The 22857-nt window shown below is 36.7% G+C and overlaps 2 protein-coding genes, 2 long non-coding RNA genes and 1 other non-coding gene across 8 annotated transcripts in view; 2 read left to right on the forward strand and 3 right to left on the reverse strand.

The window, feature by feature from the left end:
• Nucleotides 1-22857, forward strand: part of LOC135797404 (xaa-Pro dipeptidase-like) — a 166424-nt gene that overhangs the window by 8388 nt on the left and 135179 nt on the right. For 2 of the 4 annotated variants that reach the window (XR_010549529.1, XR_010549533.1), the window contains 3 exons: nt 5077-5195; nt 5256-5411; nt 5480-5738. The exons of the other annotated variants lie outside the window; for them this stretch is intronic. The gene's annotated coding sequence lies outside the window, so the exon portion shown is untranslated. Of the gene's footprint in view, nt 1-5076; nt 5196-5255; nt 5412-5479; nt 5739-22857 lie in introns of those variants that run through there. 4 annotated transcript variants of the gene reach the window in all.
• Nucleotides 6762-7007, reverse strand: LOC135797408 (uncharacterized). The gene is made up of 2 exons (XR_010549539.1): nt 6959-7007; nt 6762-6845 (listed from the first exon to the last, which is right to left on the reverse strand). It is a non-coding gene; the product is annotated as an uncharacterized lncRNA (long non-coding RNA).
• Nucleotides 7938-9480, reverse strand: LOC135797406 (uncharacterized). The gene is made up of 3 exons (XR_010549537.1): nt 9283-9480; nt 8597-8849; nt 7938-7992 (listed from the first exon to the last, which is right to left on the reverse strand). It is a non-coding gene; the product is annotated as an uncharacterized lncRNA (long non-coding RNA).
• The window catches only part of LOC135797134 (E3 ubiquitin-protein ligase RNF220-like), a 30929-nt gene continuing 18044 nt past the window's right edge, over nt 9973-22857 (reverse strand). Inside the window, exons 5-7 of the mRNA XM_065309345.1 lie at nt 11388-11719; nt 10749-11330; nt 9973-10690 (exon numbers count right to left, since the gene is read on the reverse strand). Coding sequence (XP_065165417.1) covers nt 10619-10690; nt 10749-11330; nt 11388-11719 — 986 coding nt within the window. The 3' untranslated portion in view covers nt 9973-10618. The remainder of the gene's footprint in view (nt 10691-10748; nt 11331-11387; nt 11720-22857) is intronic.
• TRNAF-GAA (transfer RNA phenylalanine (anticodon GAA)) lies at nt 20115-20187 on the forward strand. Its single transcript has one exon. It is a non-coding gene; the product is annotated as a tRNA-Phe (tRNA).

Here is a 22857-nt window from a genome sequence, read left to right on the forward strand (position 1 = left end):
TAATTTTCCCAGATGCGGAATTTAATTCTTTATTTCCCTGTATCGAAATTTATTGCGAGAAAATTCCGTAACGCGAGTTATAGTGATAGTTGTGTGTATACGCATATACGCAATAGTTCTCGTTGCGCTAGGAATTGTATTTTCTTAATATTATAACACGCGAACGCGGTCTTAAACTAAGTTCGGATTAATTTTTCCAGATGCGGAATTTAATTCTTTATTTCCTGTATCGAAATTTATTGCGAGAAAATTCCGTAACGCGAGTTATAGTGATAGTTGTGTGTATACGCATATACGCAATAGTTCTCGTTGCGCTAGGAATTGTATTTTCTTAATATTATAACACGCGAACGCGGTCTTAAACTAAGTTCGGATTAATTTTCCCAGATGCGGAATTTAATTCTTTATTTCCCTGTATCGAAATTTATTGCGAGAAAATTCCGTAACGCGAGTTATAGTGATAGTTGTGTGTATACGCATATACGCAATAGTTCTCGTTGCGCTAGGAATTGTATTTTCTTAATATTATAACACGCGAACGCGGTCTTAAACTAAGTTCGGATTAATTTTCCCAGATGCGGAATTTAATTCTTTATTTCCCTGTATCGAAATTTATTGCGAGAAAATTCCGTAACGCGAGTTATAGTGATAGTTGTGTGTATACGCATATACGCAATAGTTCTCGTTGCGCTAGGAATTGTATTTTCTTAATATTATAACACGCGAACGCGGTCTTAAACTAAGTTCGGATTAATTTTCCCAGATGCGGAATTTAATTCTTTATTTCCCTGTATCGAAATTTATTGCGAGAAAATTCCGTAACGCGAGTTATAGTGATAGTTGTGTGTATACGCATATACGCAATAGTTCTCGTTGCGCTAGGAATTGTATTTTCTTAATATTATAACACGCGAACGCGGTCTTAAACTAAGTTCGGATTAATTTTCCCAGATGCGGAATTTAATTCTTTATTTCCCTGTATCGAAATTTATTGCGAGAAAATTCCGTAACGCGAGTTATAGTGATAGTTGTGTGTATACGCATATACGCAATAGTTCTCGTTGCGCTAGGAATTGTATTTTCTTAATATTATAACACGCGAACGCGGTCTTAAACTAAGTTCGGATTAATTTTCCCAGATGCGGAATTTAATTCTTTATTTCCCTGTATCGAAATTTATTGCGAGAAAATTCCGTAACGCGAGTTATAGTGATAGTTGTGTGTATACGCATATACGCAATAGTTCTCGTTGCGCTAGGAATTGTATTTTCTTAATATTATAACACGCGAACGCGGTCTTAAACTAAGTTCGGATTAATTTTCCCAGATGCGGAATTTAATTCTTTATTTCCCTGTATCGAAATTTATTGCGAGAAAATTCCGTAACGCGAGTTATAGTGATAGTTGTGTGTATACGCATATACGCAATAGTTCTCGTTGCGCTAGGAATTGTATTTTCTTAATGTTATAACACGCGAACGCGGTCTTAAACTAAGTTCGGATTAATTTTCCCAGATGCGGAATTTAATTCTTTATTTCCTGTATCGAAATTTATTGCGAGAAAATTCCGTAACGCGAGTTATAGTGATAGTTGTGTGTATACGCATATACGCAATAGTTCTTGTTGCGCTAGGAATTGTATTTTGTTAATATTATAACACGCGAACGCGGTCTTAAACTAAGTTCGGATTAATTTTCCCAGATGCGGAATTTAATTCTTTATTTCCCTGTATCGAAATTTATTGCGAGAAAATTCCGTAACGCGAGTTATTGTAATAGTTGTGTGTATACGCATATACGCAATAGTTCTTGTTGCGCGAGGAATTGTATTTTGTTAATATTATAACACGCGAACGCGGTCTTAAACTAAGTTCGGATTAATTTTCCCAGATGCGGAATTTAATTCTTTATTTCCCTGTATCGAAATTTATTGCGAGAAAATTCCGTAACGCGAGTTATAGTGATAGTTGTGTGTATACGCATATACGCAATAGTTCTCGTTGCGCTAGGAATTGTATTTTCTTAATGTTATAACACGCGAACGCGGTCTTAAACTAAGTTCGGATTAATTTTCCCAGATGCGGAATTTAATTCTTTATTTCCTGTATCGAAATTTATTGCGAGAAAATTCCGTAACGCGAGTTATAGTGATAGTTGTGTGTATACGCATATACGCAATAGTTCTCGTTGCGCGAGGAATTGTATTTTGTTAATATTATAACACGCGAACGCGGTCTTAAACTAAGTTCGGATTAATTTTCCCAGATGCGGAATTTAATTCTTTATTTCCGTGTATCGAAATTTATTGCGAGAAAATTCCGTAACGCGAGTTATTGTAATAGTTGTGTGTATACGCATATACGCAATAGTTCTCGTTGCGCTAGGAATTGTATTTTCTTAATATTATAACACGCGAACGCGGTCTTAAACTAAGTTCGGATTAATTTTCCCAGATGCGGAATTTAATTCTTTATTTCCCTGTATCGAAATTTATTGCGAGAAAATTCCGTAACGCGAGTTATAGTGATAGTTGTGTGTATACGCATATACGCAATAGTTCTTGTTGCGCGAGGAATTGTATTTTGTTAATATTATAACACGCGAACGCGGTCTTAAACTAAGTTCGGATTAATTTTCCCAGATGCGGAATTTAATTCTTTATTTCCCTGTATCGAAATTTATTGCGAGAAAATTCCGTAACGCGAGTTATAGTGATAGTTGTGTGTATACGCATATACGCAATAGTTCTCGTTGCGCTAGGAATTGTATTTTCTTAATGTTATAACACGCGAACGCGGTCTTAAACTAAGTTCGGATTAATTTTCCCAGATGCGGAATTTAATTCTTTATTTCCGCGTATCGAAATTTATTGCGAGAAAATTCCGTAACGCGAGTTATAGTGATAGTTGTGTGTATACGCATATACGCAATAGTTCTCGTTGCGCTAGGAATTGTATTTTCTTAATGTTATAACACGCGAACGCGGTCTTAAACTAAGTTCGGATTAATTTTCCCAGATGCGGAATTTAATTCTTTATTTCCGCGTATCGAAATTTATTGCGAGAAAATTCCGTAACGCGAGTTATAGTGATAGTTGTGTGTATACGCATATACGCAATAGTTCTCGTTGCGCTAGGAATTGTATTTTCTTAATGTTATAACACGCGAACGCGGTCTTAAACTAAGTTCGGATTAATTTTCCCAGATGCGGAATTTAATTCTTTATTTCCGTGTATCGAAATTTATTGCGAGAAAATTCCGTAACGCGAGTTATAGTGATAGTTGTGTGTATACGCATATACGCAATAGTTCTCGTTGCGCTAGGAATTGTATTTTCTTAATGTTATAACACGCGAACGCGGTCTTAAACTAAGTTCGGATTGATTTTCCCGGATGCAGAATTTAATTCTATATTTCCCTGTATCGAAATTTATTGCGAGAAAATTCCGTAACGCGAGTTATTGTAATAGTTGTGTGTATACGCATATACGCAATAGTTCTTGTTGCGCGAGGAATTGTATTTTGTTAATATTATAACACGCGAACGCGGTATTAAACTAAGTTCGGATTAATTTTCCCAGATGCGGAATTTAATTCTTTATTTCCGCGTATCGAAATTTATTGCGAGAAAATTCCGTAACGCGAGTTATAGTGATAGTTGTGTGTATACGCATATACGCAATAGTTCTCGTTGCGCGAGGAATTGTATTTTCTTAATGTTATAACACGCGAACGCGGTCTTAAACTAAGTTCGGATTAATTTTCCCAGATGCGGAATTTAATTCTTTATTTCCGTGTATCGAAATTTATTGCGAGAAAATTCCGTAACGCGAGTTATTGTAATAGTTGTGTGTATACGCATATACGCAATAGTTCTCGTTGCGCGAGGAATTGTATTTTCTTAATGTTATAACACGCGAACGCGGTCTTGAACTTAGTTCGGATTGATTTTCCCGGATGCAGAATTTAATTCTATATTTCCCTGTATCGAAATTTATTGCTAGACAATTCCGTAACGCGAGTTATAGTGATAGTTGTGTGTATACGCATATACGCTAATTTTGTGGTTTTTAGTGTTTAGCGGGCGAACACCATGTCGTAGGACAACCGTTCTTTCATCAAATTATAGATATTTAAAATATTTATAATTCTCATAGATAATTTGTGGGTTTATCCCTCGGGAAACCTACAAAAATGCCTTTTTTATGTTTTTCGGTCGGCTTATTTTGTGATTTTTAGTATTTAGCGGGCAAACGCCATGGCGTAGGGCAACCGTTCTTTCACCAAATAATAGATATTAAAATTCTTTATAATTTTCATGTACAATTTGTGGGTTTATCCCTCGGGAAAGCGACAAAAATGCCCTTTTTATGTTTTTTGGTCGGCTAGTTTTGTGGTTTTTAGTGTTTAGCGGGCGAACGCCATGTTGTAGGAGAACCGTTCTTTTACCAAATTATAGATATTCAAATTCTCTTTAATTGTCATGTATAATTTGTGAGTTTATCCCTCGGGAAACCTACAAAAATGCCCTTTTTATGTTTTTTGGTCGTCGAATTTTTTTGTTTTTTAGTGTTTAGCGAGCGAACGCCATGTCGTAGACCAACCGTTCTTTCATCAAATTATAGATATTTAAATTGGTTATAACTCCCATACATAATTTGTAGGTTTATCCCTCGGGAAATCTACAAAAAATGCATTTTTTGTGCTTTTTGGTCGTCGAGTTTTTTGGTTTTTAGTGTTTAGCGGGCGAACGCCACGTTGTAGAAGAACCGTTTTTTGGCCAAATTATAGATATTTAAATTCTTTATGATTTTCATATATATTTAGTGGGTTTATCCCTCGGGAAACATACAAAAAATGCCTTTTTTGTGTTGGTCGGTCAACTAATTTTAAGGTTTTTAGTGTTTAGCGGGCGAACGCCATGTTGTAGGAGAACCGTTCTTTCACCAAATTATAGATATTTAAATTATTTATAATTCGCATACATAATTTGTGGGTTTATCCCTCGGGAAACCTACAAAAATGCCTTGTTTGTGTTTGTTGGTCGGCTAATTTTGTGGGTTTTTTTTGTTTTAGCCGGCGAACGCAATGTCGTGGGGCGCCGTTCTTGCAGTAAATTGTACGGTGCCTTGAATGAGAGTCACTCCTACCTCTACCTTCGCACGGTGCCCTAAATTGGAGTCTTTATGGATCCTGTAAGAATAATTCATTTAATTTATGTATATGTATATTTCATTTAAATAAATATTTTTCAGTTGTTGGATGAAGCATTGGCTGGCTAATCCTGAGATGGCAAAGTTTACCAGTTAGGACCAACCGGAGAGGTTCCGTGGTACTGGTGGAGTGCGTATTGAAGATGATGTTCTGATTACTGAAGATGGATGTGTCAACTCGAATAAAATACCAAGAACGTATGTTATATTTTGGCAACTTATAATATTTTATATTTTACTATTCTATTATTCATTCTGGTTTATAGTGTCCAAGAAATTGAAGATTGGATTGCCGGTGATGACGATGATTCCAAATACGATTGAATGAATTTAAAACATTTTGAAGCTGATATTGATATCATTTTTATGTATTTTGTTAAAAGGTATGAAAAGAGCATTATCTAATTGCATATTATTATCCTGTTTTTATTCTTGTATTGTTAAAAATGCTGTATATATTAAGAAATTGAGTTTGTGACTCTACATGTTTGAATAAAATTGTTGTTTTATATTTTTAACTATAAATTTTTATTGTGTTATTTGTCCCCAACGGAGAACATAGCTCACAACATCGTTACTCCTTTAATTAATCCATAAATCCCTTAAACTTTAATGGAAATGCCACTGCTAGATATGAGAAATAGTTCAAAATCAATTTTATATTGTATCAATATTAATTTAAAAACGGTATCACTAGTGTCATCTATCCACGAGTAACTAAACTACGCCGCTATTCAAGAGATTTAGCCTACTGCACTTTCTGCGATCCTAATATTCAAAAGAATTTTGTTACCAATTTCAATGGATTTCTCGACAAAATTTGTCGAGAAAATTGCTGAAATGTTGCTGCTCATCAGTCTGTAGTATTAGGAACGCAGAAAGTGGACATAGATACTCCCCGCCAAATTACTATATATATTATTTCAATTTGTTTCAAAATTCTAACTTTTAATTTTCATCATAAAAAAGAGAAATCTTTTGCCATTTTTTTAATAAAATCTTTTCTTTAAAAATTTTTTGTGCCATTTTGGAGATTTTTCAATAATGATGCCACTTTGTAGAGAATTTTTCAAGGATCAAGATTATGTAGTTCTTAATTTTCTAGCCCTCTTAGTTGTCGAGATCCTTCAGAATTTGAAAACCGAATTTGCTGAATAAAGATTTTTAAACATTCATTTTACCCGCCATTACTAGTTACCGCCTCTTTTATTTACATACCTCCTCAGTCTTTCTGCGATCCGAATACCAAAACCTGAGTTTCGACTGTTTCGAGTCCAAATTTTGTGTCATTTTGCCTCCCAGAGTCGACAAAATAAAGATTGAATATTAGGAACGCAGAAAGTTGAGAAGGTTGATAAAGTTTTGCGGTAACTTGTAAGGTGCTGCCTCTAGTGGCGACGGGCCGAAGCTCAAAACTTTCGGTTGTTGTAGTTTCTAAATGATAGATGGCACTAGCATGCACTTTTCAAAATAAATGGTAAATGGTAAAATGAGGGATCGTTAAATATGTGATCAGGTAGAAATAACAGAAATAATTATAATTAGAAATACTTAAAAAATAATCTTTATTAAAGAAAACACACAAGCATAAAGAATGGTCCTTCTACGATGTCAGACTCAGGTGTAAAATCCCTAAAACCATCACAAAATTAGTCCTTCAAACATAAAAATGCAATTTTGAGGTTCAATTTGTGAGATAATCACAAACGTTGTATAGGAAAATGATAAAGAAATTAATTACTTACAATCTGATGCAAGAATGGTCCTCCTACGATGTCAGACTCAGGTGCAAAATCCTAAAACCATCAAAAATTGGACTTTCGGTCAGAAAAAGGCAATTTTAAGGGTCAATTTGTGAGATTATCACAAAAGTTATTTAGGAAAATGATAAAGAAATTAATTACTTACAATCTGATGCAAAAATGGTCCTCCTACGATGTCAGACTCAGGTGCAAAATCCCAAAACCATCAAAAATTAGTCTTTCGGTCATAAAAAGGTACTTTTAAGGGTCAATTTGTGAGATAATCACAAACGTTGTTTAGGAAAATGATAAAGAAATTAATTACTTACAATCTGATGCAAGAATGGTCCTCCTACGATGTCAGACTCAGGTGCAAAATCCCTAAAACCATCAAAAATTAGTCCCTCGAACATAAAAATGCAATTTTAAGGGTCAATTTGTGAGATTATCACAAAAGTTATTTAGGAAAATGATAAAGAAATTAATTACTTACAATCTGATGCAAGAATGGTCCTCCTACGATGTCAGACTCAGGTGCAAAATCCCTAAAACCATCAAAAATTAGTCTTTCGGTCAGAAAAACGCAATTTTAAGGGTCAATTTGTGAGATAATCACAAACGTTGTTTAGGAAAATGATAAAGAAATTAATTACTTACAATCTGATGCAAGAATGGTCCTCCTACGATGTCAGACTCAGGTGCAAAATCCCTAAAACCATCAAAAATTAGTCCTTCAAACATAAAAATGCAATTTTGAGGTTCAATTTGTGAGATAATCACAAACGTTGTTTAGGAAAATGATAAAGAAATTAAATACTTACAATCTGATGCAAGAATGGTCCTCCTACGATGTCAGACTCAGGTGCAAAATCCCTAAAACCATCAAAAATTAGTCCTTCAAACATAAAAATGCAATTTTGAGGTTCAATTTGTGAGATAATCACAAACGTTGTTTAGGAAAATGATAAAGAAATTAAATACTTACAATCTGATGCAAGAATGGTCCTTCTACGATGTCAGACTCAGGTGCAAAATCCCTAAAACCATCAAAAATTAGTCTTTCGGTCAGAAAAATGCAATTTTTGGGGTCAATTTGTGAGATAATCACAAACGTTGTTTAGGAAAATGATAAAGAAATTAATTACTTACAATCTGATGCAAGAATGGTCCTCCTACGATGTCAGACTCAGGTGCAAAATCCCTAAAACCATCAAAAATTAGTCCTTCAAACATAAAAATGCAATTTTTGGGGTCAATTTGTGAGATAATCACAAACGTTGTTTAGGAAAATGATAAAGAAATTAATTACTTACAATCTGATGCAAGAATGGTCCTCCTACGATGTCAGACTCAGGTGCAAAATCTCTAAAACCAACAAAAATTAGTCCATCGAACATAAACATACAATTTTAGGGGTTAAATTGTGAGATAATCACAAACGTTGTTTAGGAAAATGATAAAGAAATTAAATACTTACAATCTGATGCAAGAATGGTCCTCCTACGATGTCAGACTCAGGTGCAAAATCCCTAAAACCAGCAAAAATTAGTCCTTCAAACATAAAAATGCAATTTTGGGGGTCAATTTGTGAGATAATCACAAAAGTTAGTTATGAAAATAATAAAGGAATTAATTACTTACAATCTGACGCAAGAATGGTCCTTCTACGATATCAGACTAAGGTGCAAAATCACAAAAGTTAGGGCACCGTACGAAGGTAGCGACAGAAGTGACTGCCATTTAAGACACCCAATAAGGGTAGCAGTAGAAGTGACTCCCATTCAGGGCACCGTACGAGGGTAGCGGTAGAAGTGACTCCCATTCAGGGCACTGTAGAAGGGTAGTGTTAACGTTTATGTTAATATTAATGCGGAACTCCATGGTACGGCGAATACTGTAAAAAAAAACTTCAGTTGTAAATTAATTCGTTTCGCTGCAAATTCAATTTTTTTAAATAAATTTGCAAATAGGGCTTATCGTTTATGTTAGCAATTTTAAGAAAAAATTAGGATATAGATGCCAATAAGGCTCTAATATATAATAGTGTTACTGGTTACCGTTTCAGAATTTAATCTACATTCAGAATTCTTTAAATTTCCATCTGATTGAGAATTTTCCAATCTTCCAAAACCTATAATTTTCTAGTTGCTATCTCTTTTAGTTTAGAAGATATTCACTGTCGAAAATTGTGGAAATAAATTATCAAGCCCCCAATCTTGCCAATTTTTTCTTATGAATTAAAATTGCATCGTGGAAATATCCACTTTAAGTAGAGAATTTTGATTTGGATTTGATTTTCAAATGGCTGAAGATGTGCGAGAACATACCTTGATGCAAAATAAATTTTTGTAGAACCGATGTAGTACGCTTATAATACAAAAAGAATACGACGGCCGACGGAACATCACTCACGCAGAATATGTACAATCCGTGTGGTACAAACCCTGCACACCAATCGCGTACAATCGAAGAAGCATTTAGCAACACAAGAATAATTAAGAAACTGTGCGTGCAGATCACCTGACGACAGAAACGAGACTAACGTGGTACACAAGCCAACCGCGTGGCGATCGCACAAAACTTGCACGAGATAAGAAAACATGTTTGTTTGTATACACTGACACTTTCAGTGTGGTAGTGCAAAACATGAATTGAATTGTACTCGTACTATGCATGGAACTATTAATTTCGATTAAATTTTAAATCGGAAACCTGACAGATAATTTAATTCTACATCGATTATTTTGGAAACTTGTTTTGAAACTTGTTTTGATAACATTAACAGCTTAGAGTCTAAATGTTATTAAATTTAATTACATGGTAAGGTTTGTATACTCGCTAATTACAAATAAGGCTTAAACGGTCAACGTTAGCAATATTTTATTTCCGGATTCTAATAGATAACAGAAACAATCCGAAAACAAAATTCAAAAATTCCAATTAGTTCAAAAGCTGCACTAGAAAACTAATATACCAAAGTAAGTAATTATACCAGGTGTATCAAGTAAAAACGCAAATTTCACATTGATATAATCTTGGGATTATTTATTACGTCATTAAGTAATATCTACAAGAAAATATACAGTGTAATGTATTACAATTAGTATGTGTGCGTGTATGTAAGTATGTATGTTGAAAATGTACAATAATTTAATAATAATTTAAATTCTACCTACAATATAATACAAAGCAATTCGTAATCGTGTATATTCGTAATATTTCATTAAGTAAATCTTATAATATAATATATTTATATTACACAGATGTGAGTGCCGCAGCCTCAATGCACGTCGTCTTACATTTATACATTTTCGGATAAACATCAATATAATTCATCGATATAACAACAATAAATAATATTTCTAACAAAACACAAAACAAAATCAAACAGAACAATCTCGTACATGTATACGGATTTGATATTTTTCTCTATATGCTACAGTAGCGCCATCTGTGATTCGTTAGTCGACGCAGAGAGTGTCAAAATATACGCATGACATGTGTGTAAATGTATGTGTGTACGGGTGCAGATACAGATGAGTACGGTGGGTGGCTGGTTGTGGTTAGGTTATATTCTTCTTAAAGGGTGCAGTAGTCATTAATATGTGTGTATTAACGTTTAGTAGTTGATAATTACACATGAAGCTAATTCTGGAGGTTGGTTTACATGAAGATGCGTCGTAGGTCTGTCGGTGATGTGATCATGCTGCATTGTGGACATACTTTTTTACTTCCCTAAAATATAAACATATTTTTAGTAAAAATTTACAGTCGTGATAGGTTATGTAATTACCAATGTATGCAACCAACATTCCTCGCAATGCACATGCCAACAAACCGTTGATATAACCGGTTTTTTATAGTGTTCTAAACAAATCAAACACTTATAGTCATCGGTATCTTTTGGGTGACTATCATCGCCACCTCCTCCGCCGCCCCCACCACCCTCGGTCTCCAGCTGTCGAATGCGGTTACGGAGCTCTTCAATCATCTGCGCGCGGCTGCTGGGCTCCGCGTCCGATGTGCTTACATTACTGTCACATTGCTGTTGATGACCCGCTTCGGTCTTTACTTCGACGTCCCCACTTGAATTGACAGTCGCCACCTGGGACTGCACGGGAGTATCAGGCTCCTTTGGCTTGGGGGATGTCTCTTGAACCACCACATCAGATTCTGTGTATTGCGATGGACCGAAAGCGGATTCTTCAGGGTCGTCACCATCTACAATGACATCACCTTCGGCAGTACTACTGGGGGCAAACCTAGCATGTCTTGTTAACAAGGAATGAGTACGTCTGCGTTGACCTTCGGCCCATTCTTCAAATTCGGAGTCTCCTTCAACATCTACAGGTTCGTCTTCATCTGTATGGAAACCCTAATCCAAAAGAAAATATTAGTATATTTTTTGTTGGGTTATGTTTGGTTATGTTACCTTCCGGCAATGTTGCGCATGCGCATCGTCACATTGCAAACAATCATCTGCTTTACGCTTACGTAGTTTGACTCTTAGTCTTCCTTGACGGTTGGTTTTGATTCGTTGGAAAGTCTCCCAACGACCATCAGGTCCAGCATCACCTGGCAATGCCGGGGGCCTTGTCGCATCATGACTCCGTTTATTCCGACTTGCCGCCGCCGCTGATCCGTTGATCTTATACAACCGTTCTAATTCATGAACAAAATGCGTTTCTAAGTCCCCTGGCGGGATGGTTAGTCCACAAACAGGACAACTTGAAGGGTCCCGCTTCTTTTTACCCGTTGCGATATCTGTTAAACAAAATTTACAATTAATTACACAGGGGTTGTAAAACATTAAGGGTAGTTTTATGTTTTATTGCTTTGCAGCGCTTAAAACGCTTTAAAACAATAACAATGACGAGTGTTTCATTTGTTTTATGATTTCTGGTGCGTGCCGCCGCTCCACCGAAGGTGGCGAATAGGGGGAACTCGCGCGCATATTAATTTAATTGAGGCATTTTGTGGCGGTCGTTATGCGCTCGTTTTGCGGAATGCGAACATATGAATGCGCGGCGCGTGCTCGTGTGCACGGGGGCGGCAGCAGCAAAAGCAATGAGCCATTAAAATGCGCCTCGCACACACCGAATATCTTCCTTTGCTCGCCGGCGTAAAACACTCGATTATTAATTGTTTCAATTGTTGCCTACATTCACACAAATACAAATCTAACCTCAAAATTTACCCTAACATAAATTAAAATAAAAGAAAAATTGATAATAAGTTGCACGCCCGCATCTACAACACCTGCGGGTCGGATCACATCTGATGGATTGTAAACGCTGTCGCCACCGCCCCCGAAACGCAATGCAAAGGGCGTAGGAAGCGCGGAAATGGAACGAGGACATCATTCACGGGATTACGCGGCGTTAACCTCGTTAATTGCCTCCTCGGCGTGCGTAAATCAGCGCCGCTTAAGTCATCAAGCCGTCCCCGCCGCCTCCGCTTTTAAATCCGCTTCGCAATCCTTTAATTCAAGCGCATCGCGCGCTCAAAGTATCGGCGGATCAGTGCAATACTATCAAACGTGTGATTTACAATCGCCCGCATACGCATATATCCTGCCGCCCCCAACTGAATAGAACAAATACAGGTCGGACAAACATCGATTAGATTCGTTTGTGAATTTCGAAAATACGTGCGCGCAAGGGTGTTGTAATTGATATTATCGCAATTATCGTGGCCAGTAGCATCAGCATAGGGGGCGGCAAGTGTTAACGAGGCCAAAAGTCACAAACGTTATTCCCAAGCTTCTTTACGACTTTTTAACATCTCGTCGCTTTTAAAAGCTGAAGATTCTTCGCTTGCTTTGAGCAGCTCAGAGACTCGCAGTGCTTGCCGCCCCTGAGATTTAATTAATTAATTTAGGCGCGTCGCTTCTTCGCTAATCTTTCGTCTTTTGCGCGACTTTCTTGTTATTGCGCTTTGCGCTCGCCGGCGAAGGGCCACTTGACAATTTGAAAATTAATATCTTCATAAAACGCCGGCACGCCGCCCCCTGCTGGTGCCATCTCCTGTTTCGTGTTGTTAGGCGGCGTGCAGCTTGTTGCTTTATGAAAAGCAACTTATTATATTATAGTGTTTCGTGTCCAGGAAGGAAACCGCCGGCGGGCGGCAAGAGGCAATAACTATCAAGCCGCCGCCAGCGCTTTCACGAAGATATTACCTGCTGTGCGGGCGGGATACGTTTTTATTACAAACTCATTACTTTTCACATACATCTAATCATACAAGAGACATAACCTCAAATTACATCTAATACACAGACACATTGTATATAAATACGATTAATTTTTGTTAAACAGCGATTTAGTCCTTGTAGTTTTAGTAAACATAAGATTGGTCACTGTAGCGCCATCTGGAATTCATTTTTTAAACTATAACTAAAAATAAATCATGATTCCAACTTTCATCCCATATTTAACACCCTTCCAACAATAATTTTAAATATTATAATATTTATTCTTCTATTTAAGGCCAAGACAAATCTAATAAATCATTGATCATCAAAATCTGCCGCCCCGTTCTTGAGTTATACTTGCTCTAACTAACATAATTTTATTTTATATAATAATACAGAACTAAAATATCGTTTTTAATTATACCGAATGTATGCCATGTCAACATGTCGCGATAATAGTATCAGCGTGTAATTTGCGCGTAATACCTAATTAAATTATTAACCGCCGTCCGATCGCAAATGTTTGGCGGCGGTTAATCCAATCGACAAACTTTCCGAATTGTAATAAGCGCGGGCATTGTGCACAGCATAGCGCACCGATCAGGTGTACATATCACGCGTTTACATGTTTCAACACCCCGCCGGCCCCCGCCGCCACCTCCCACACACGTGCGTCGGTGTATGGACATATGGCGTAAGCCGCACGACCGACGTTTAATCTCATTAGTTATCGCAGCCGCGTGGCAGTTGTCGTTTTGTTGGTTAAACATCGCACAACGGCAGCGGGGGCGGCAATAAAAAACCAGTTATCGTGCATTATCATCATGCAACTAGCAAACATCATCGACATTATTAAATTCAACCAAAAATATGTAAACTAATAAAAATTTTGTTTATGTTTTTGGTGTTGTGAATTAAAAAAGAAATGTTTTGAACACTTTGTATATTTTTAAGATTATGTTGACATATTATTTATCGCGACGATAATAAATACATAATTTCGCGTGGGTTATTTGTGGGTAGTTTTCGGGACGATTTGCGTGCGAACTCGAGCGAATGTCTGTCTATGCCGCCCCCGGGAGAGCCCAATGGTCCGCACACCATTGCGCCTTCGCCGCTTTCACCACAATTTTGCATTCAAATTGATATCGCCGTCGAAATGTATCACACTGTGCGTTTTACACTCACTGAAGGCGGTTGTGGCGGCGGTGGCGGCGGCTCGGAAACGATAGCTCGGCTTAAACTGCAATATTTCTCCACTTGGCAAGTTTTACACACATTCACACTCATGCGAGTGTAAATCGTCGAACTTCTCTGTTTTATGCAGCCGCCCCCGACGCGCTGGTTCAATTGTTATTGCACAATCGCGCCGTCGATAAACGACGCGCGCCGTGCAAACAAAGCGATTACGTAAAACAAACGCTGAGGTGATAATGCGAGAAACAAATGTCCATGGGGTGAGAGAGAAAACACCCCTCAAACGTACCGGGGGTGGTTGCGCCTGCCGGATGATAAATGGTCACTCGCTCTACGGGTCACATATGGGCGCCTACATGCAGGCGGAAAAGGATTTAAACCCGGTTGTTTCATTTTCATCCCCTTAAAATTCATCCCTCAAACATCCACACAAAAAAAAATTCGCAGACAGTTAAAACACAAAAATGATTTTTAGGTTATACTACGAGTAGGTTAGATTAGACAAGACATATTAACATAAATTCATTTCATTTTCATCCCTTAAATTTTTTTCGTGTTTTGAATGAGCTATTGATGAGTATGCGGTGTCGACACCAGCTGAACCAATTACCAAGCGCAAATCCTTGGCGAACCGCTTGATCCTGTCGGGATTACACCTCCCAACCCCCTTTCAACACCCTTATCATGGTCACAGATGTTGCAACCTTCAATAGTCAATATTTTTCTAAAAATCTTAGAAAACCTCCCCTGAAACATGGTAATTATGACCTTGAGTTTTGTAAGGATTTATTACGACAATCCAATTTATGCCCGAAAGCTTGTTTATCCTTGAAAAGGACAACATAAAGAAAAGCCGGTTCATAAAAAGCGCAATGTCCGTGAGTGGCCAAACACAAGGGTGTTATGGCGGATAATCGCAATGTGAACGCTGCCCGATACGGAAAAAAATGAAGGATTTAGGGGTTGGTCATCTTCGCGCCTACGCGCGAGGATTGCGAGGCTTTGCCCGCATTCGAATGCGTGCCCAAATTGCCAAACAGGATGCAGGACGAAACTTCTACGCGTAATAACATTTGTTTTCGCCAGACTCTCCGGCGAGTAGACACATGATCGCGTTTCATCCCTTTGTCAGAGTTTGTCAACTCGTATTAAGACCGCATGTCGCATCAGGGGGATGCTGGGGATGCGAACAGATTTCTTTGCTAAAGTTGTGCAAGTTTTTGTTTACGGAAAGTCAAAGTGTAATGACTACAACATGTGACATTGAGGTGTTTGACACTTGCATGACATTTATTTTATTTAATATTTTAGTACAACCCTGTAAACTTAAATTTTTAAGGGTTTAGAAAGGGTGAGCAACACTGGTTGCATATGGTCATTAGCAAGATTGACATCAAGTGTTTGTATTCATGTGTCGCCATCTATATTCAACTAAAAAAAGTTTTTTTGACTTTTCCACCTTTAACCTCAAAATTCCTGTTTTTTCGCGTTGTAGTTGGAAAATTTAAACATCCATCAAGGTTTTTGTCCCTTGTCCCTTCTCCCCAAGCAAAGTTTTCGACGTTTTTGTCACCTTGACTTGACCGGAACAAAAACGTGTGATGGTCATCAATTACCCAATTAACAACCGCTTACTGCCACTTGTGTACGCTTTACAAATAGTACGATCACTATCAACTACTGTTAGCACCGGGTATAAAGTGGATAGTTGAGTAGAGTTGAATGAAGATGAATTGAGGTTAGCACACATATACCCACACGCCGCTTGTCTATGCAACCAGGTGTACATCAATCGCGCGTCATAAATACCACAACTGCGCGATGACTGAAAATATATTCTAAACAATGAGTTTATGTGAAGATATACCACATGCCAATAAAAATAAAAATATACGACGTTGTCGGCGAGACGCGGGGTTAGGATCACAATGACGGGCCATAAAGCGCAACCGAGGAATATTTGACGCTAGTTTTATATATTCCGACAATGCGCGAGCATGCGTGGAGTATGATGTGTGTAAAATGTATACAATGTGCAAAATAAAGATCATGTTAAATAAGTGTGGTTATGGATGGAATCATGAGATAGAAATAATCGAAATTTGCATGTTTTATGAGATTGTTTTGCAAATAAATTCCAAACAAAAAATGAAATGATGTCGTGTTAAACAGCTCGTTTAATTTGATGTTGTAAATATATAAGTGTAAAGTGTAAACTGGAAATTGTAAACAGTTAAGAGATCAATCGTCGAGGAATTTTTATTGGTCAGCTACCGCAAGCACAAGAGCTACCGGTTGAAAAAATAATTTTAAAATCAGAGATAGGTAATCATTTATTCGTTAGTGAAAAAACGTTTTTTGTGTCTCAGATTAGATATTTGAGTATTAAAATTATTTTAATGTATGCAACTTGGCATACACGTACGTACGTAATATAACCTCAAAATTCACTCTGCTTGTTATGTTGCATACTACAAATACAAAAACGTTCCTAGAACTTCAAAAATCTCTCCTACACAACAAAAATCAAAAGAAATCGATTTCTAATTATCATATTACTTAATTATCTTCTTTCTTTCAAGTCATTCAATCATCCCTCTTGAGTTTTTAATTAAAATAGAATAAAACCCACCAAATCTCATTTAGATTTATAATTAAACCGTAAACCAAACACCCACTTGTCTAAAACTGTCAATTTCAAGCATTAACTTATATTTCCACAACCAAATTTACCCAAAAAACATTTTCCTAATATTCTAAAACGTGTGATCATCTGATGATGATAGTATAATGCGAAGAATACAATCGCGAATGAAACAGCTGTTGGCGTTGAGTTTAGCAGCATCAGTGGAACACGTTCCACGCCGATTTAAGACCCTTCGAAACGTTCCGGAACGCTTTAGCACGATTTAGGGCATTGCGAGCATTCGTAGGGCATGCGAGAACGTTTAAGAGCGGATCGGCAGCGGCGGCGTGCTGCAAGTTAGGATTTATGGCTTTCTGAATGAACGCGACGGCACGGCGGCGGCGGAGGCAGCGGCGACACGAACGCAAAGGGTTAATTTACCCGGATTAATTTCATATCGAGGGGTTGTTTCACAGCCGTCGAACATTACCAATTCAACCATTACAATTACAAGCGCTTATAACTAGTATTGTTGCTAATATTCAGCGGTTGTTTTAAGATAAGTAAATTCAGAAGTTTTGCAAAATTCGAATTGTGAGTGGACTGTTGAAGATAGAAACATTCTGTAAAACAACGTTAAAGAATATTAAATTATGTTTTAGTTTTGATATAAATTTTTCTAATATTAGCCTCAGAAACAAAATGGCGACGGTTTAAAATAAAGTAAAAGAAAAAGAGCAAAATTTTGTCTTTTTTTAATTTCGCTAATTTCTAAATATTTTTAGCAAAATTCGCGTTTGTGATATTATAAAATAATTAATGCAAATTATTATACCTAATTTGAACAATTTCCTAAGAAAATAACAAGTTAAACCTTTTTAAAAGTAAAATTAAACCAGATTTTTACTAATTTTGTCTAAAAATTTAAAAATGCTTAAAATTACATAAAAAATGTATTAATTAAGTTTCTAATACTAATAATTTCCTAATACTTAATCCTAATAAATCTAATCACTATAATCTGATTTTTATCCACCAGTAAACACCAAAACATCAAAGCAAACTTGACCAAAACGAACGTACAAAAATCAAAGTCACGAAAAACGAATGGAAGCGAAAGCAAAGCAGAAATCTACTAATTGAAAGATTGAGATTTATTAAGAGTTTACGCTACACTTTACGCAACATCCAACATGTACGAATGGAAGACGAGAGAAAGAATTGCGTTAGAATTATATACCATAGGCGGTTAAACCCGTGTTTGTTGGGGCATGTCGACCTCGACTTTCCGGCCCGTTGGTCAATCAATTCCTTCGATTCCTAAATTGCTTAAGAAAGCGATCGACATTGACAGCGAGACCAACAAAGGATGCTAATACTGACTAATCTTAAAATCTAAAGTCTGTGTCTTTATTTTTATAGATCAAAACAAAAAATATTGAAATATTTGGGTTTACAGGATGGTCATAAATGTGTTTTTGTTATTTGTATGTTTGTGACGCTATTACGCAAAAACCACTGAAGTAATTTTGATAAAATTTGGTGGAAATATCCTACTTTTGACGGTGGAAAAGTATTTAATCTACTTTTTTATGCATAATGTTGTCTTGAAGGGTGTAAAATAAGGAATAAAAGCTAGTATTAAGACTAAATCATAGTTATAGTTATATAATTCGAATTCAGACGGCGTAAAGTGCATTATTGGCATTTTTCATTTCCTTAAATTAAAATTGAGGATTTTATTGGAGTAAGCCGAAACTAGTTAACATTTTAATAGTAATTAATAAAAACTAGCTATAAATTAGTTTTAGAAGTTTTAGTGTCCTCTGTATTGCATTCCAATCAGTATTTTAATACTTTTGCTTACTTTAAAACACATTGTATATTAGATTTATTCAAAGTTGTTCACAGCTTAGCATTTCTTCGGTCGGAATAAACGTAAATTCGATTCGAAACGAACAAAAAGAAAATGCCTCGCACTCGGACAACTTGATCCCCCGTCAGACTTGCAAGGGGCCAGCAGCCATGATCCGCCGTTGACATTCAAATTTCGAAAGCTTTGAAACACGCTTTGCATACATTCCACTAACTCTACACACCCTCACATTTCCACAATCTACACAGACTTGCAACACTCTTACATACCAATAATCTAACCTCAAACAAAAATAGTGTCATAACTGTCTCATAGATGTCATCATATCAAAGCAAAAATTTAAGACATTTAAGGTTATGTCATGTGTATATATGTCAGAAACAAAATTATGTGTATATTGGAATGGTGGACATTCAAGCGCGTGATGTGTACCAGGAAATAAGACGCCGACGTAAAGAAGATCAGAGGTGGTTGTGGTGGATGCGATCGGAAGGCAGCGTGGCAGAAAAATGAAAAGCTAAATCCGGTTATCGTTTGCAATTTCCACCCCACGTTTGGGGTTTTAAAATGTTTCGAAAATTCTTTACACTTTTCCTTTTCCTCGCGATAAAGAAAAAGAAGGGCGATAAATCGAGCGTTTAGTCGATTTCACTCAACCACCCTTATTTATCATCCCCTTCTCTTTATCTTCTTCTTGGACGCACGCTAAACATCATGTTGTTTCACGTAAAGGGATGAATTTTGCATGTCTCACGTTCTAGTTAGTTTAATTGCCGGGGCATATGTCGCCACTCGGCAACTTCCGGTGTGTGGTAGTTGATGCGGTGGCGTGGCAAGTGTACGACTGGCGCGTGTGTGTTTAAAGGGGTGACTTTAATATGCGGCGCACTTGCGTCGGCCATAAAATCGAGATGCCCTCGGCGCAATTAGCAAAGATTGCGGAATCAAACATGGAATACCCACCACTGCTACAACCCTTTTGCTTGGAAATTATTGCCGTCATTGCTATCAATTGCAATCGTGGCCTGTAATGATGATGGAAGAAGGGAAGTAATCGAGATATGAATTCAAATGTTGTGACATCTGTGGGCAAGATTAGGTAATATTTCAAAGGATTAGATTAAAAAAATAATTACTAAGTAAATAAACTCATAAAATTAATTCTGATGAACAAACAGAAATTGATTTTCATTAAATTTTGAAAAAACGCGGGAAAATGTTTTTAGCCTAATCTAACCTCAATTACATAACCTCTACAGAAATATCAGCCGAAATAGCTCAGTTGGGAGAGCGTTAGACTGAAGATCTAAAGGTCCCTGGTTCGATCCCTGGTTTCGGCAAAACTTCTTTGATATTTTTGATTGTATTTCAAGACACAAGATCAAAATTAAATGTTAAAAATGCCACAGATTGAAATTTCCTTACAAAATCATTAAAAATCTCATTGAAATTAATAAAAACTTAAACTGAATCAAATATTTTTCATATTTATGCATTTATCTCACTTAATAATTGTCAATATCATCATTCTGATCATGATACACAGCACCCTTTAGTTGTAGTTTTATTAATCGAATTTTTATTGAGTTTTTGCTCTCAATTTCCGGTTTGACACCACTCATTGAAATATATGCACTTGTTGTGCTGCTTGCATATTTTCAACACGGTGATTTTTCGCTCGTTTTTGATGAAATCCGCCGCCGCCGAACAACATTTGCATCGCTCATCAGCGTCACACATGCGAGCCATTCGTCATGGTCGCGACTATTAATCACCCCCACGGCGTGGGGCGGCGTGGGGAAGCGCGCTAAATATGATGAATGCTCGCATAATTCTAAATACAATTTCAAATAAAATTGCCACAATGAATCACAACTTTCACAATAATCCGAAGCGGCGTTCGGCGCCGCAGGAAGCGGAAATAACATGACAGACCCTCTTCAAAAATCTTGTTTTTAGGTTATTGTAATGTCAGGAGGTTAAGTAATGTCTAAATTCGTTTGTTGGAAGACTTTTCGGGTATTTTTGAATACAAAATTTGTTTTTATTGAAGTTTTGTCTTTAATTTGCATTAAATAAGAAGCCATTTTGTTCTTATTGGTAAAAAATCAAAAATTTAATATAGGCAGACCATATTACATCAAATAGTACCAATTTTAGGTTAGCATTCAGTGTATAAATTTTTTTTGTAATTTTTTCGTTATTTTCTCAAATAAATTAAAAAACTGAAATTAAAAACTGAATATTAATTGTTTAAACAATTCTCATACACTTTCTATGTATTCCTATCACATTTTAGAAACAAATTTATATAAATTTAAGTAAATATGCATTTTTTCAAAATTTTTTACTCATTTTTATCATTTTTCAATTAATTTTGATTAAAAACTGCAAAATATACTTTAAAACGTCTGTCATTTTGTTCCCACATTCATAATAACAAAACCCAAAACATATTCTCTATCTACAATACTTTCTCGAGCTAAAAATGTTTATTTCACATCTCTAGCTGTATAACATTGTCTGTAATATTGATTTGTTTCCGAGCCAGATGTACCCACCAACGTTACTTCACCTAAAACGCCGACACCAAATTCAGAGAACGAAAACTTTACTTTTTCTCGGCGTTTTCGCTTCACCGCCTTCGTTCTTGCCACTTCTTGGGCCTCAGGTGCAAAACCAGGTTGGTCGTGGCCTCGTTCGATACACGCGTCGGTGGGCGCGAGCGCAGACCGCCGCGAACTAACTCGCGAGGGCGTGGCCAGCGAATAGCCGCGTCTTCAACCCCCTCTCAACGTTTGAAACATTCGAAACTCTGCTTTTACATTTATATCTATATAATATTTATAATGTTTAAAGTGTTGTTTAGGTTCTATTAAGTAAATAATTAAAATACCTGATAGGTACAGATGTGTCAGTTGTTTCAAAAGCGAGGAAAGTAAAAAACAAAAAAGTGTTTGTATCTGATTTATAAAACCAAAAGAAATGCAAGAAAAGCGTGTGTTAAAACAGGTTAATCGGCGTTAATCACCGTTAATGCTCAACCCTACTCAAGAGGGATGTTGGTAAGCATTTAAAAGGGTCTTTCCGGAAGTGAGCAGCAAGTAAACCGGAGAATTACAACGTGACATCGCGTTAATCGCACAAAATCAGGTGTAATCTTCTTAAAGCAGGTTTTAAAAGGATACCGGATGACATTTCGATATTTATAGTAAACTATCGAAGGTTTTCGATTAAAATCTTTATAATAACATTTTTAATTACTTATTATCCTCATAAACAAGAATAATAAAAGTTTGTTTGTTTGTGACACGTTTACACCAAAACCACTCAATAAATTTGGATACATTTTGCAATAGTAATAGTTTAGCCCAAGGAAAATAACATAGGCTACTTTTTATCCCAAAATTTTAACTTAAAAAGTGCAAAATTGGCAAAGAAAGTTGATATGGCTATCCTATTATAATTATAGTTATAAAATTCAACTGAAGAGGGCGCTAAAGTGCCAATTTAGTAAATAACAACCTGAAAATCTTTAATAAATAAATTAAACTCAACAAATCACTAAAAAGAATCAAAGATAATTTTACTTTTACATCATTTCTAATCACATTATTAAACTATTCCACTTCTCTCATAAAATACCGCAACCGTTTAAACCCAAGTACATTTTTTACGACTCGCACTTACTCCGAAATAACAGGCAACAGCGCGTGATAATAAAACAAGTACCAATCGTGTTCGAATCATGTCGCATGACGCGGCAACATCGGCCATTAAAAGCTCGACCCCTCTCGAGTGGCTACGCAATGAAACGAGCATATTGGAGGGATATTATTATTAGTTACATAAAATAACGTTATCGCCCGACAGCGGCCGAGCGCGCCCGCAAAAAAATGACATAATAAAAGCGTCCCGCTCCGGAATGCCGCCCACCGCCGCGAACAATTCACGGAGAGCATTTCACCCTCGCCGCCGCGGAGGGTGAAAAAGCGTCGCACCGTACAAAA

Source organism: Atheta coriaria, unplaced genomic scaffold (assembly GCF_025399875.1).
Source record: "Atheta coriaria isolate IRGN ID8LTWV9N9 unplaced genomic scaffold, Caltech_Dcor_3.1 hic_scaffold_8_pilon, whole genome shotgun sequence".
NCBI classification, from domain to species: Eukaryota; Metazoa; Arthropoda; class Insecta; order Coleoptera; family Staphylinidae; genus Dalotia; species Dalotia coriaria.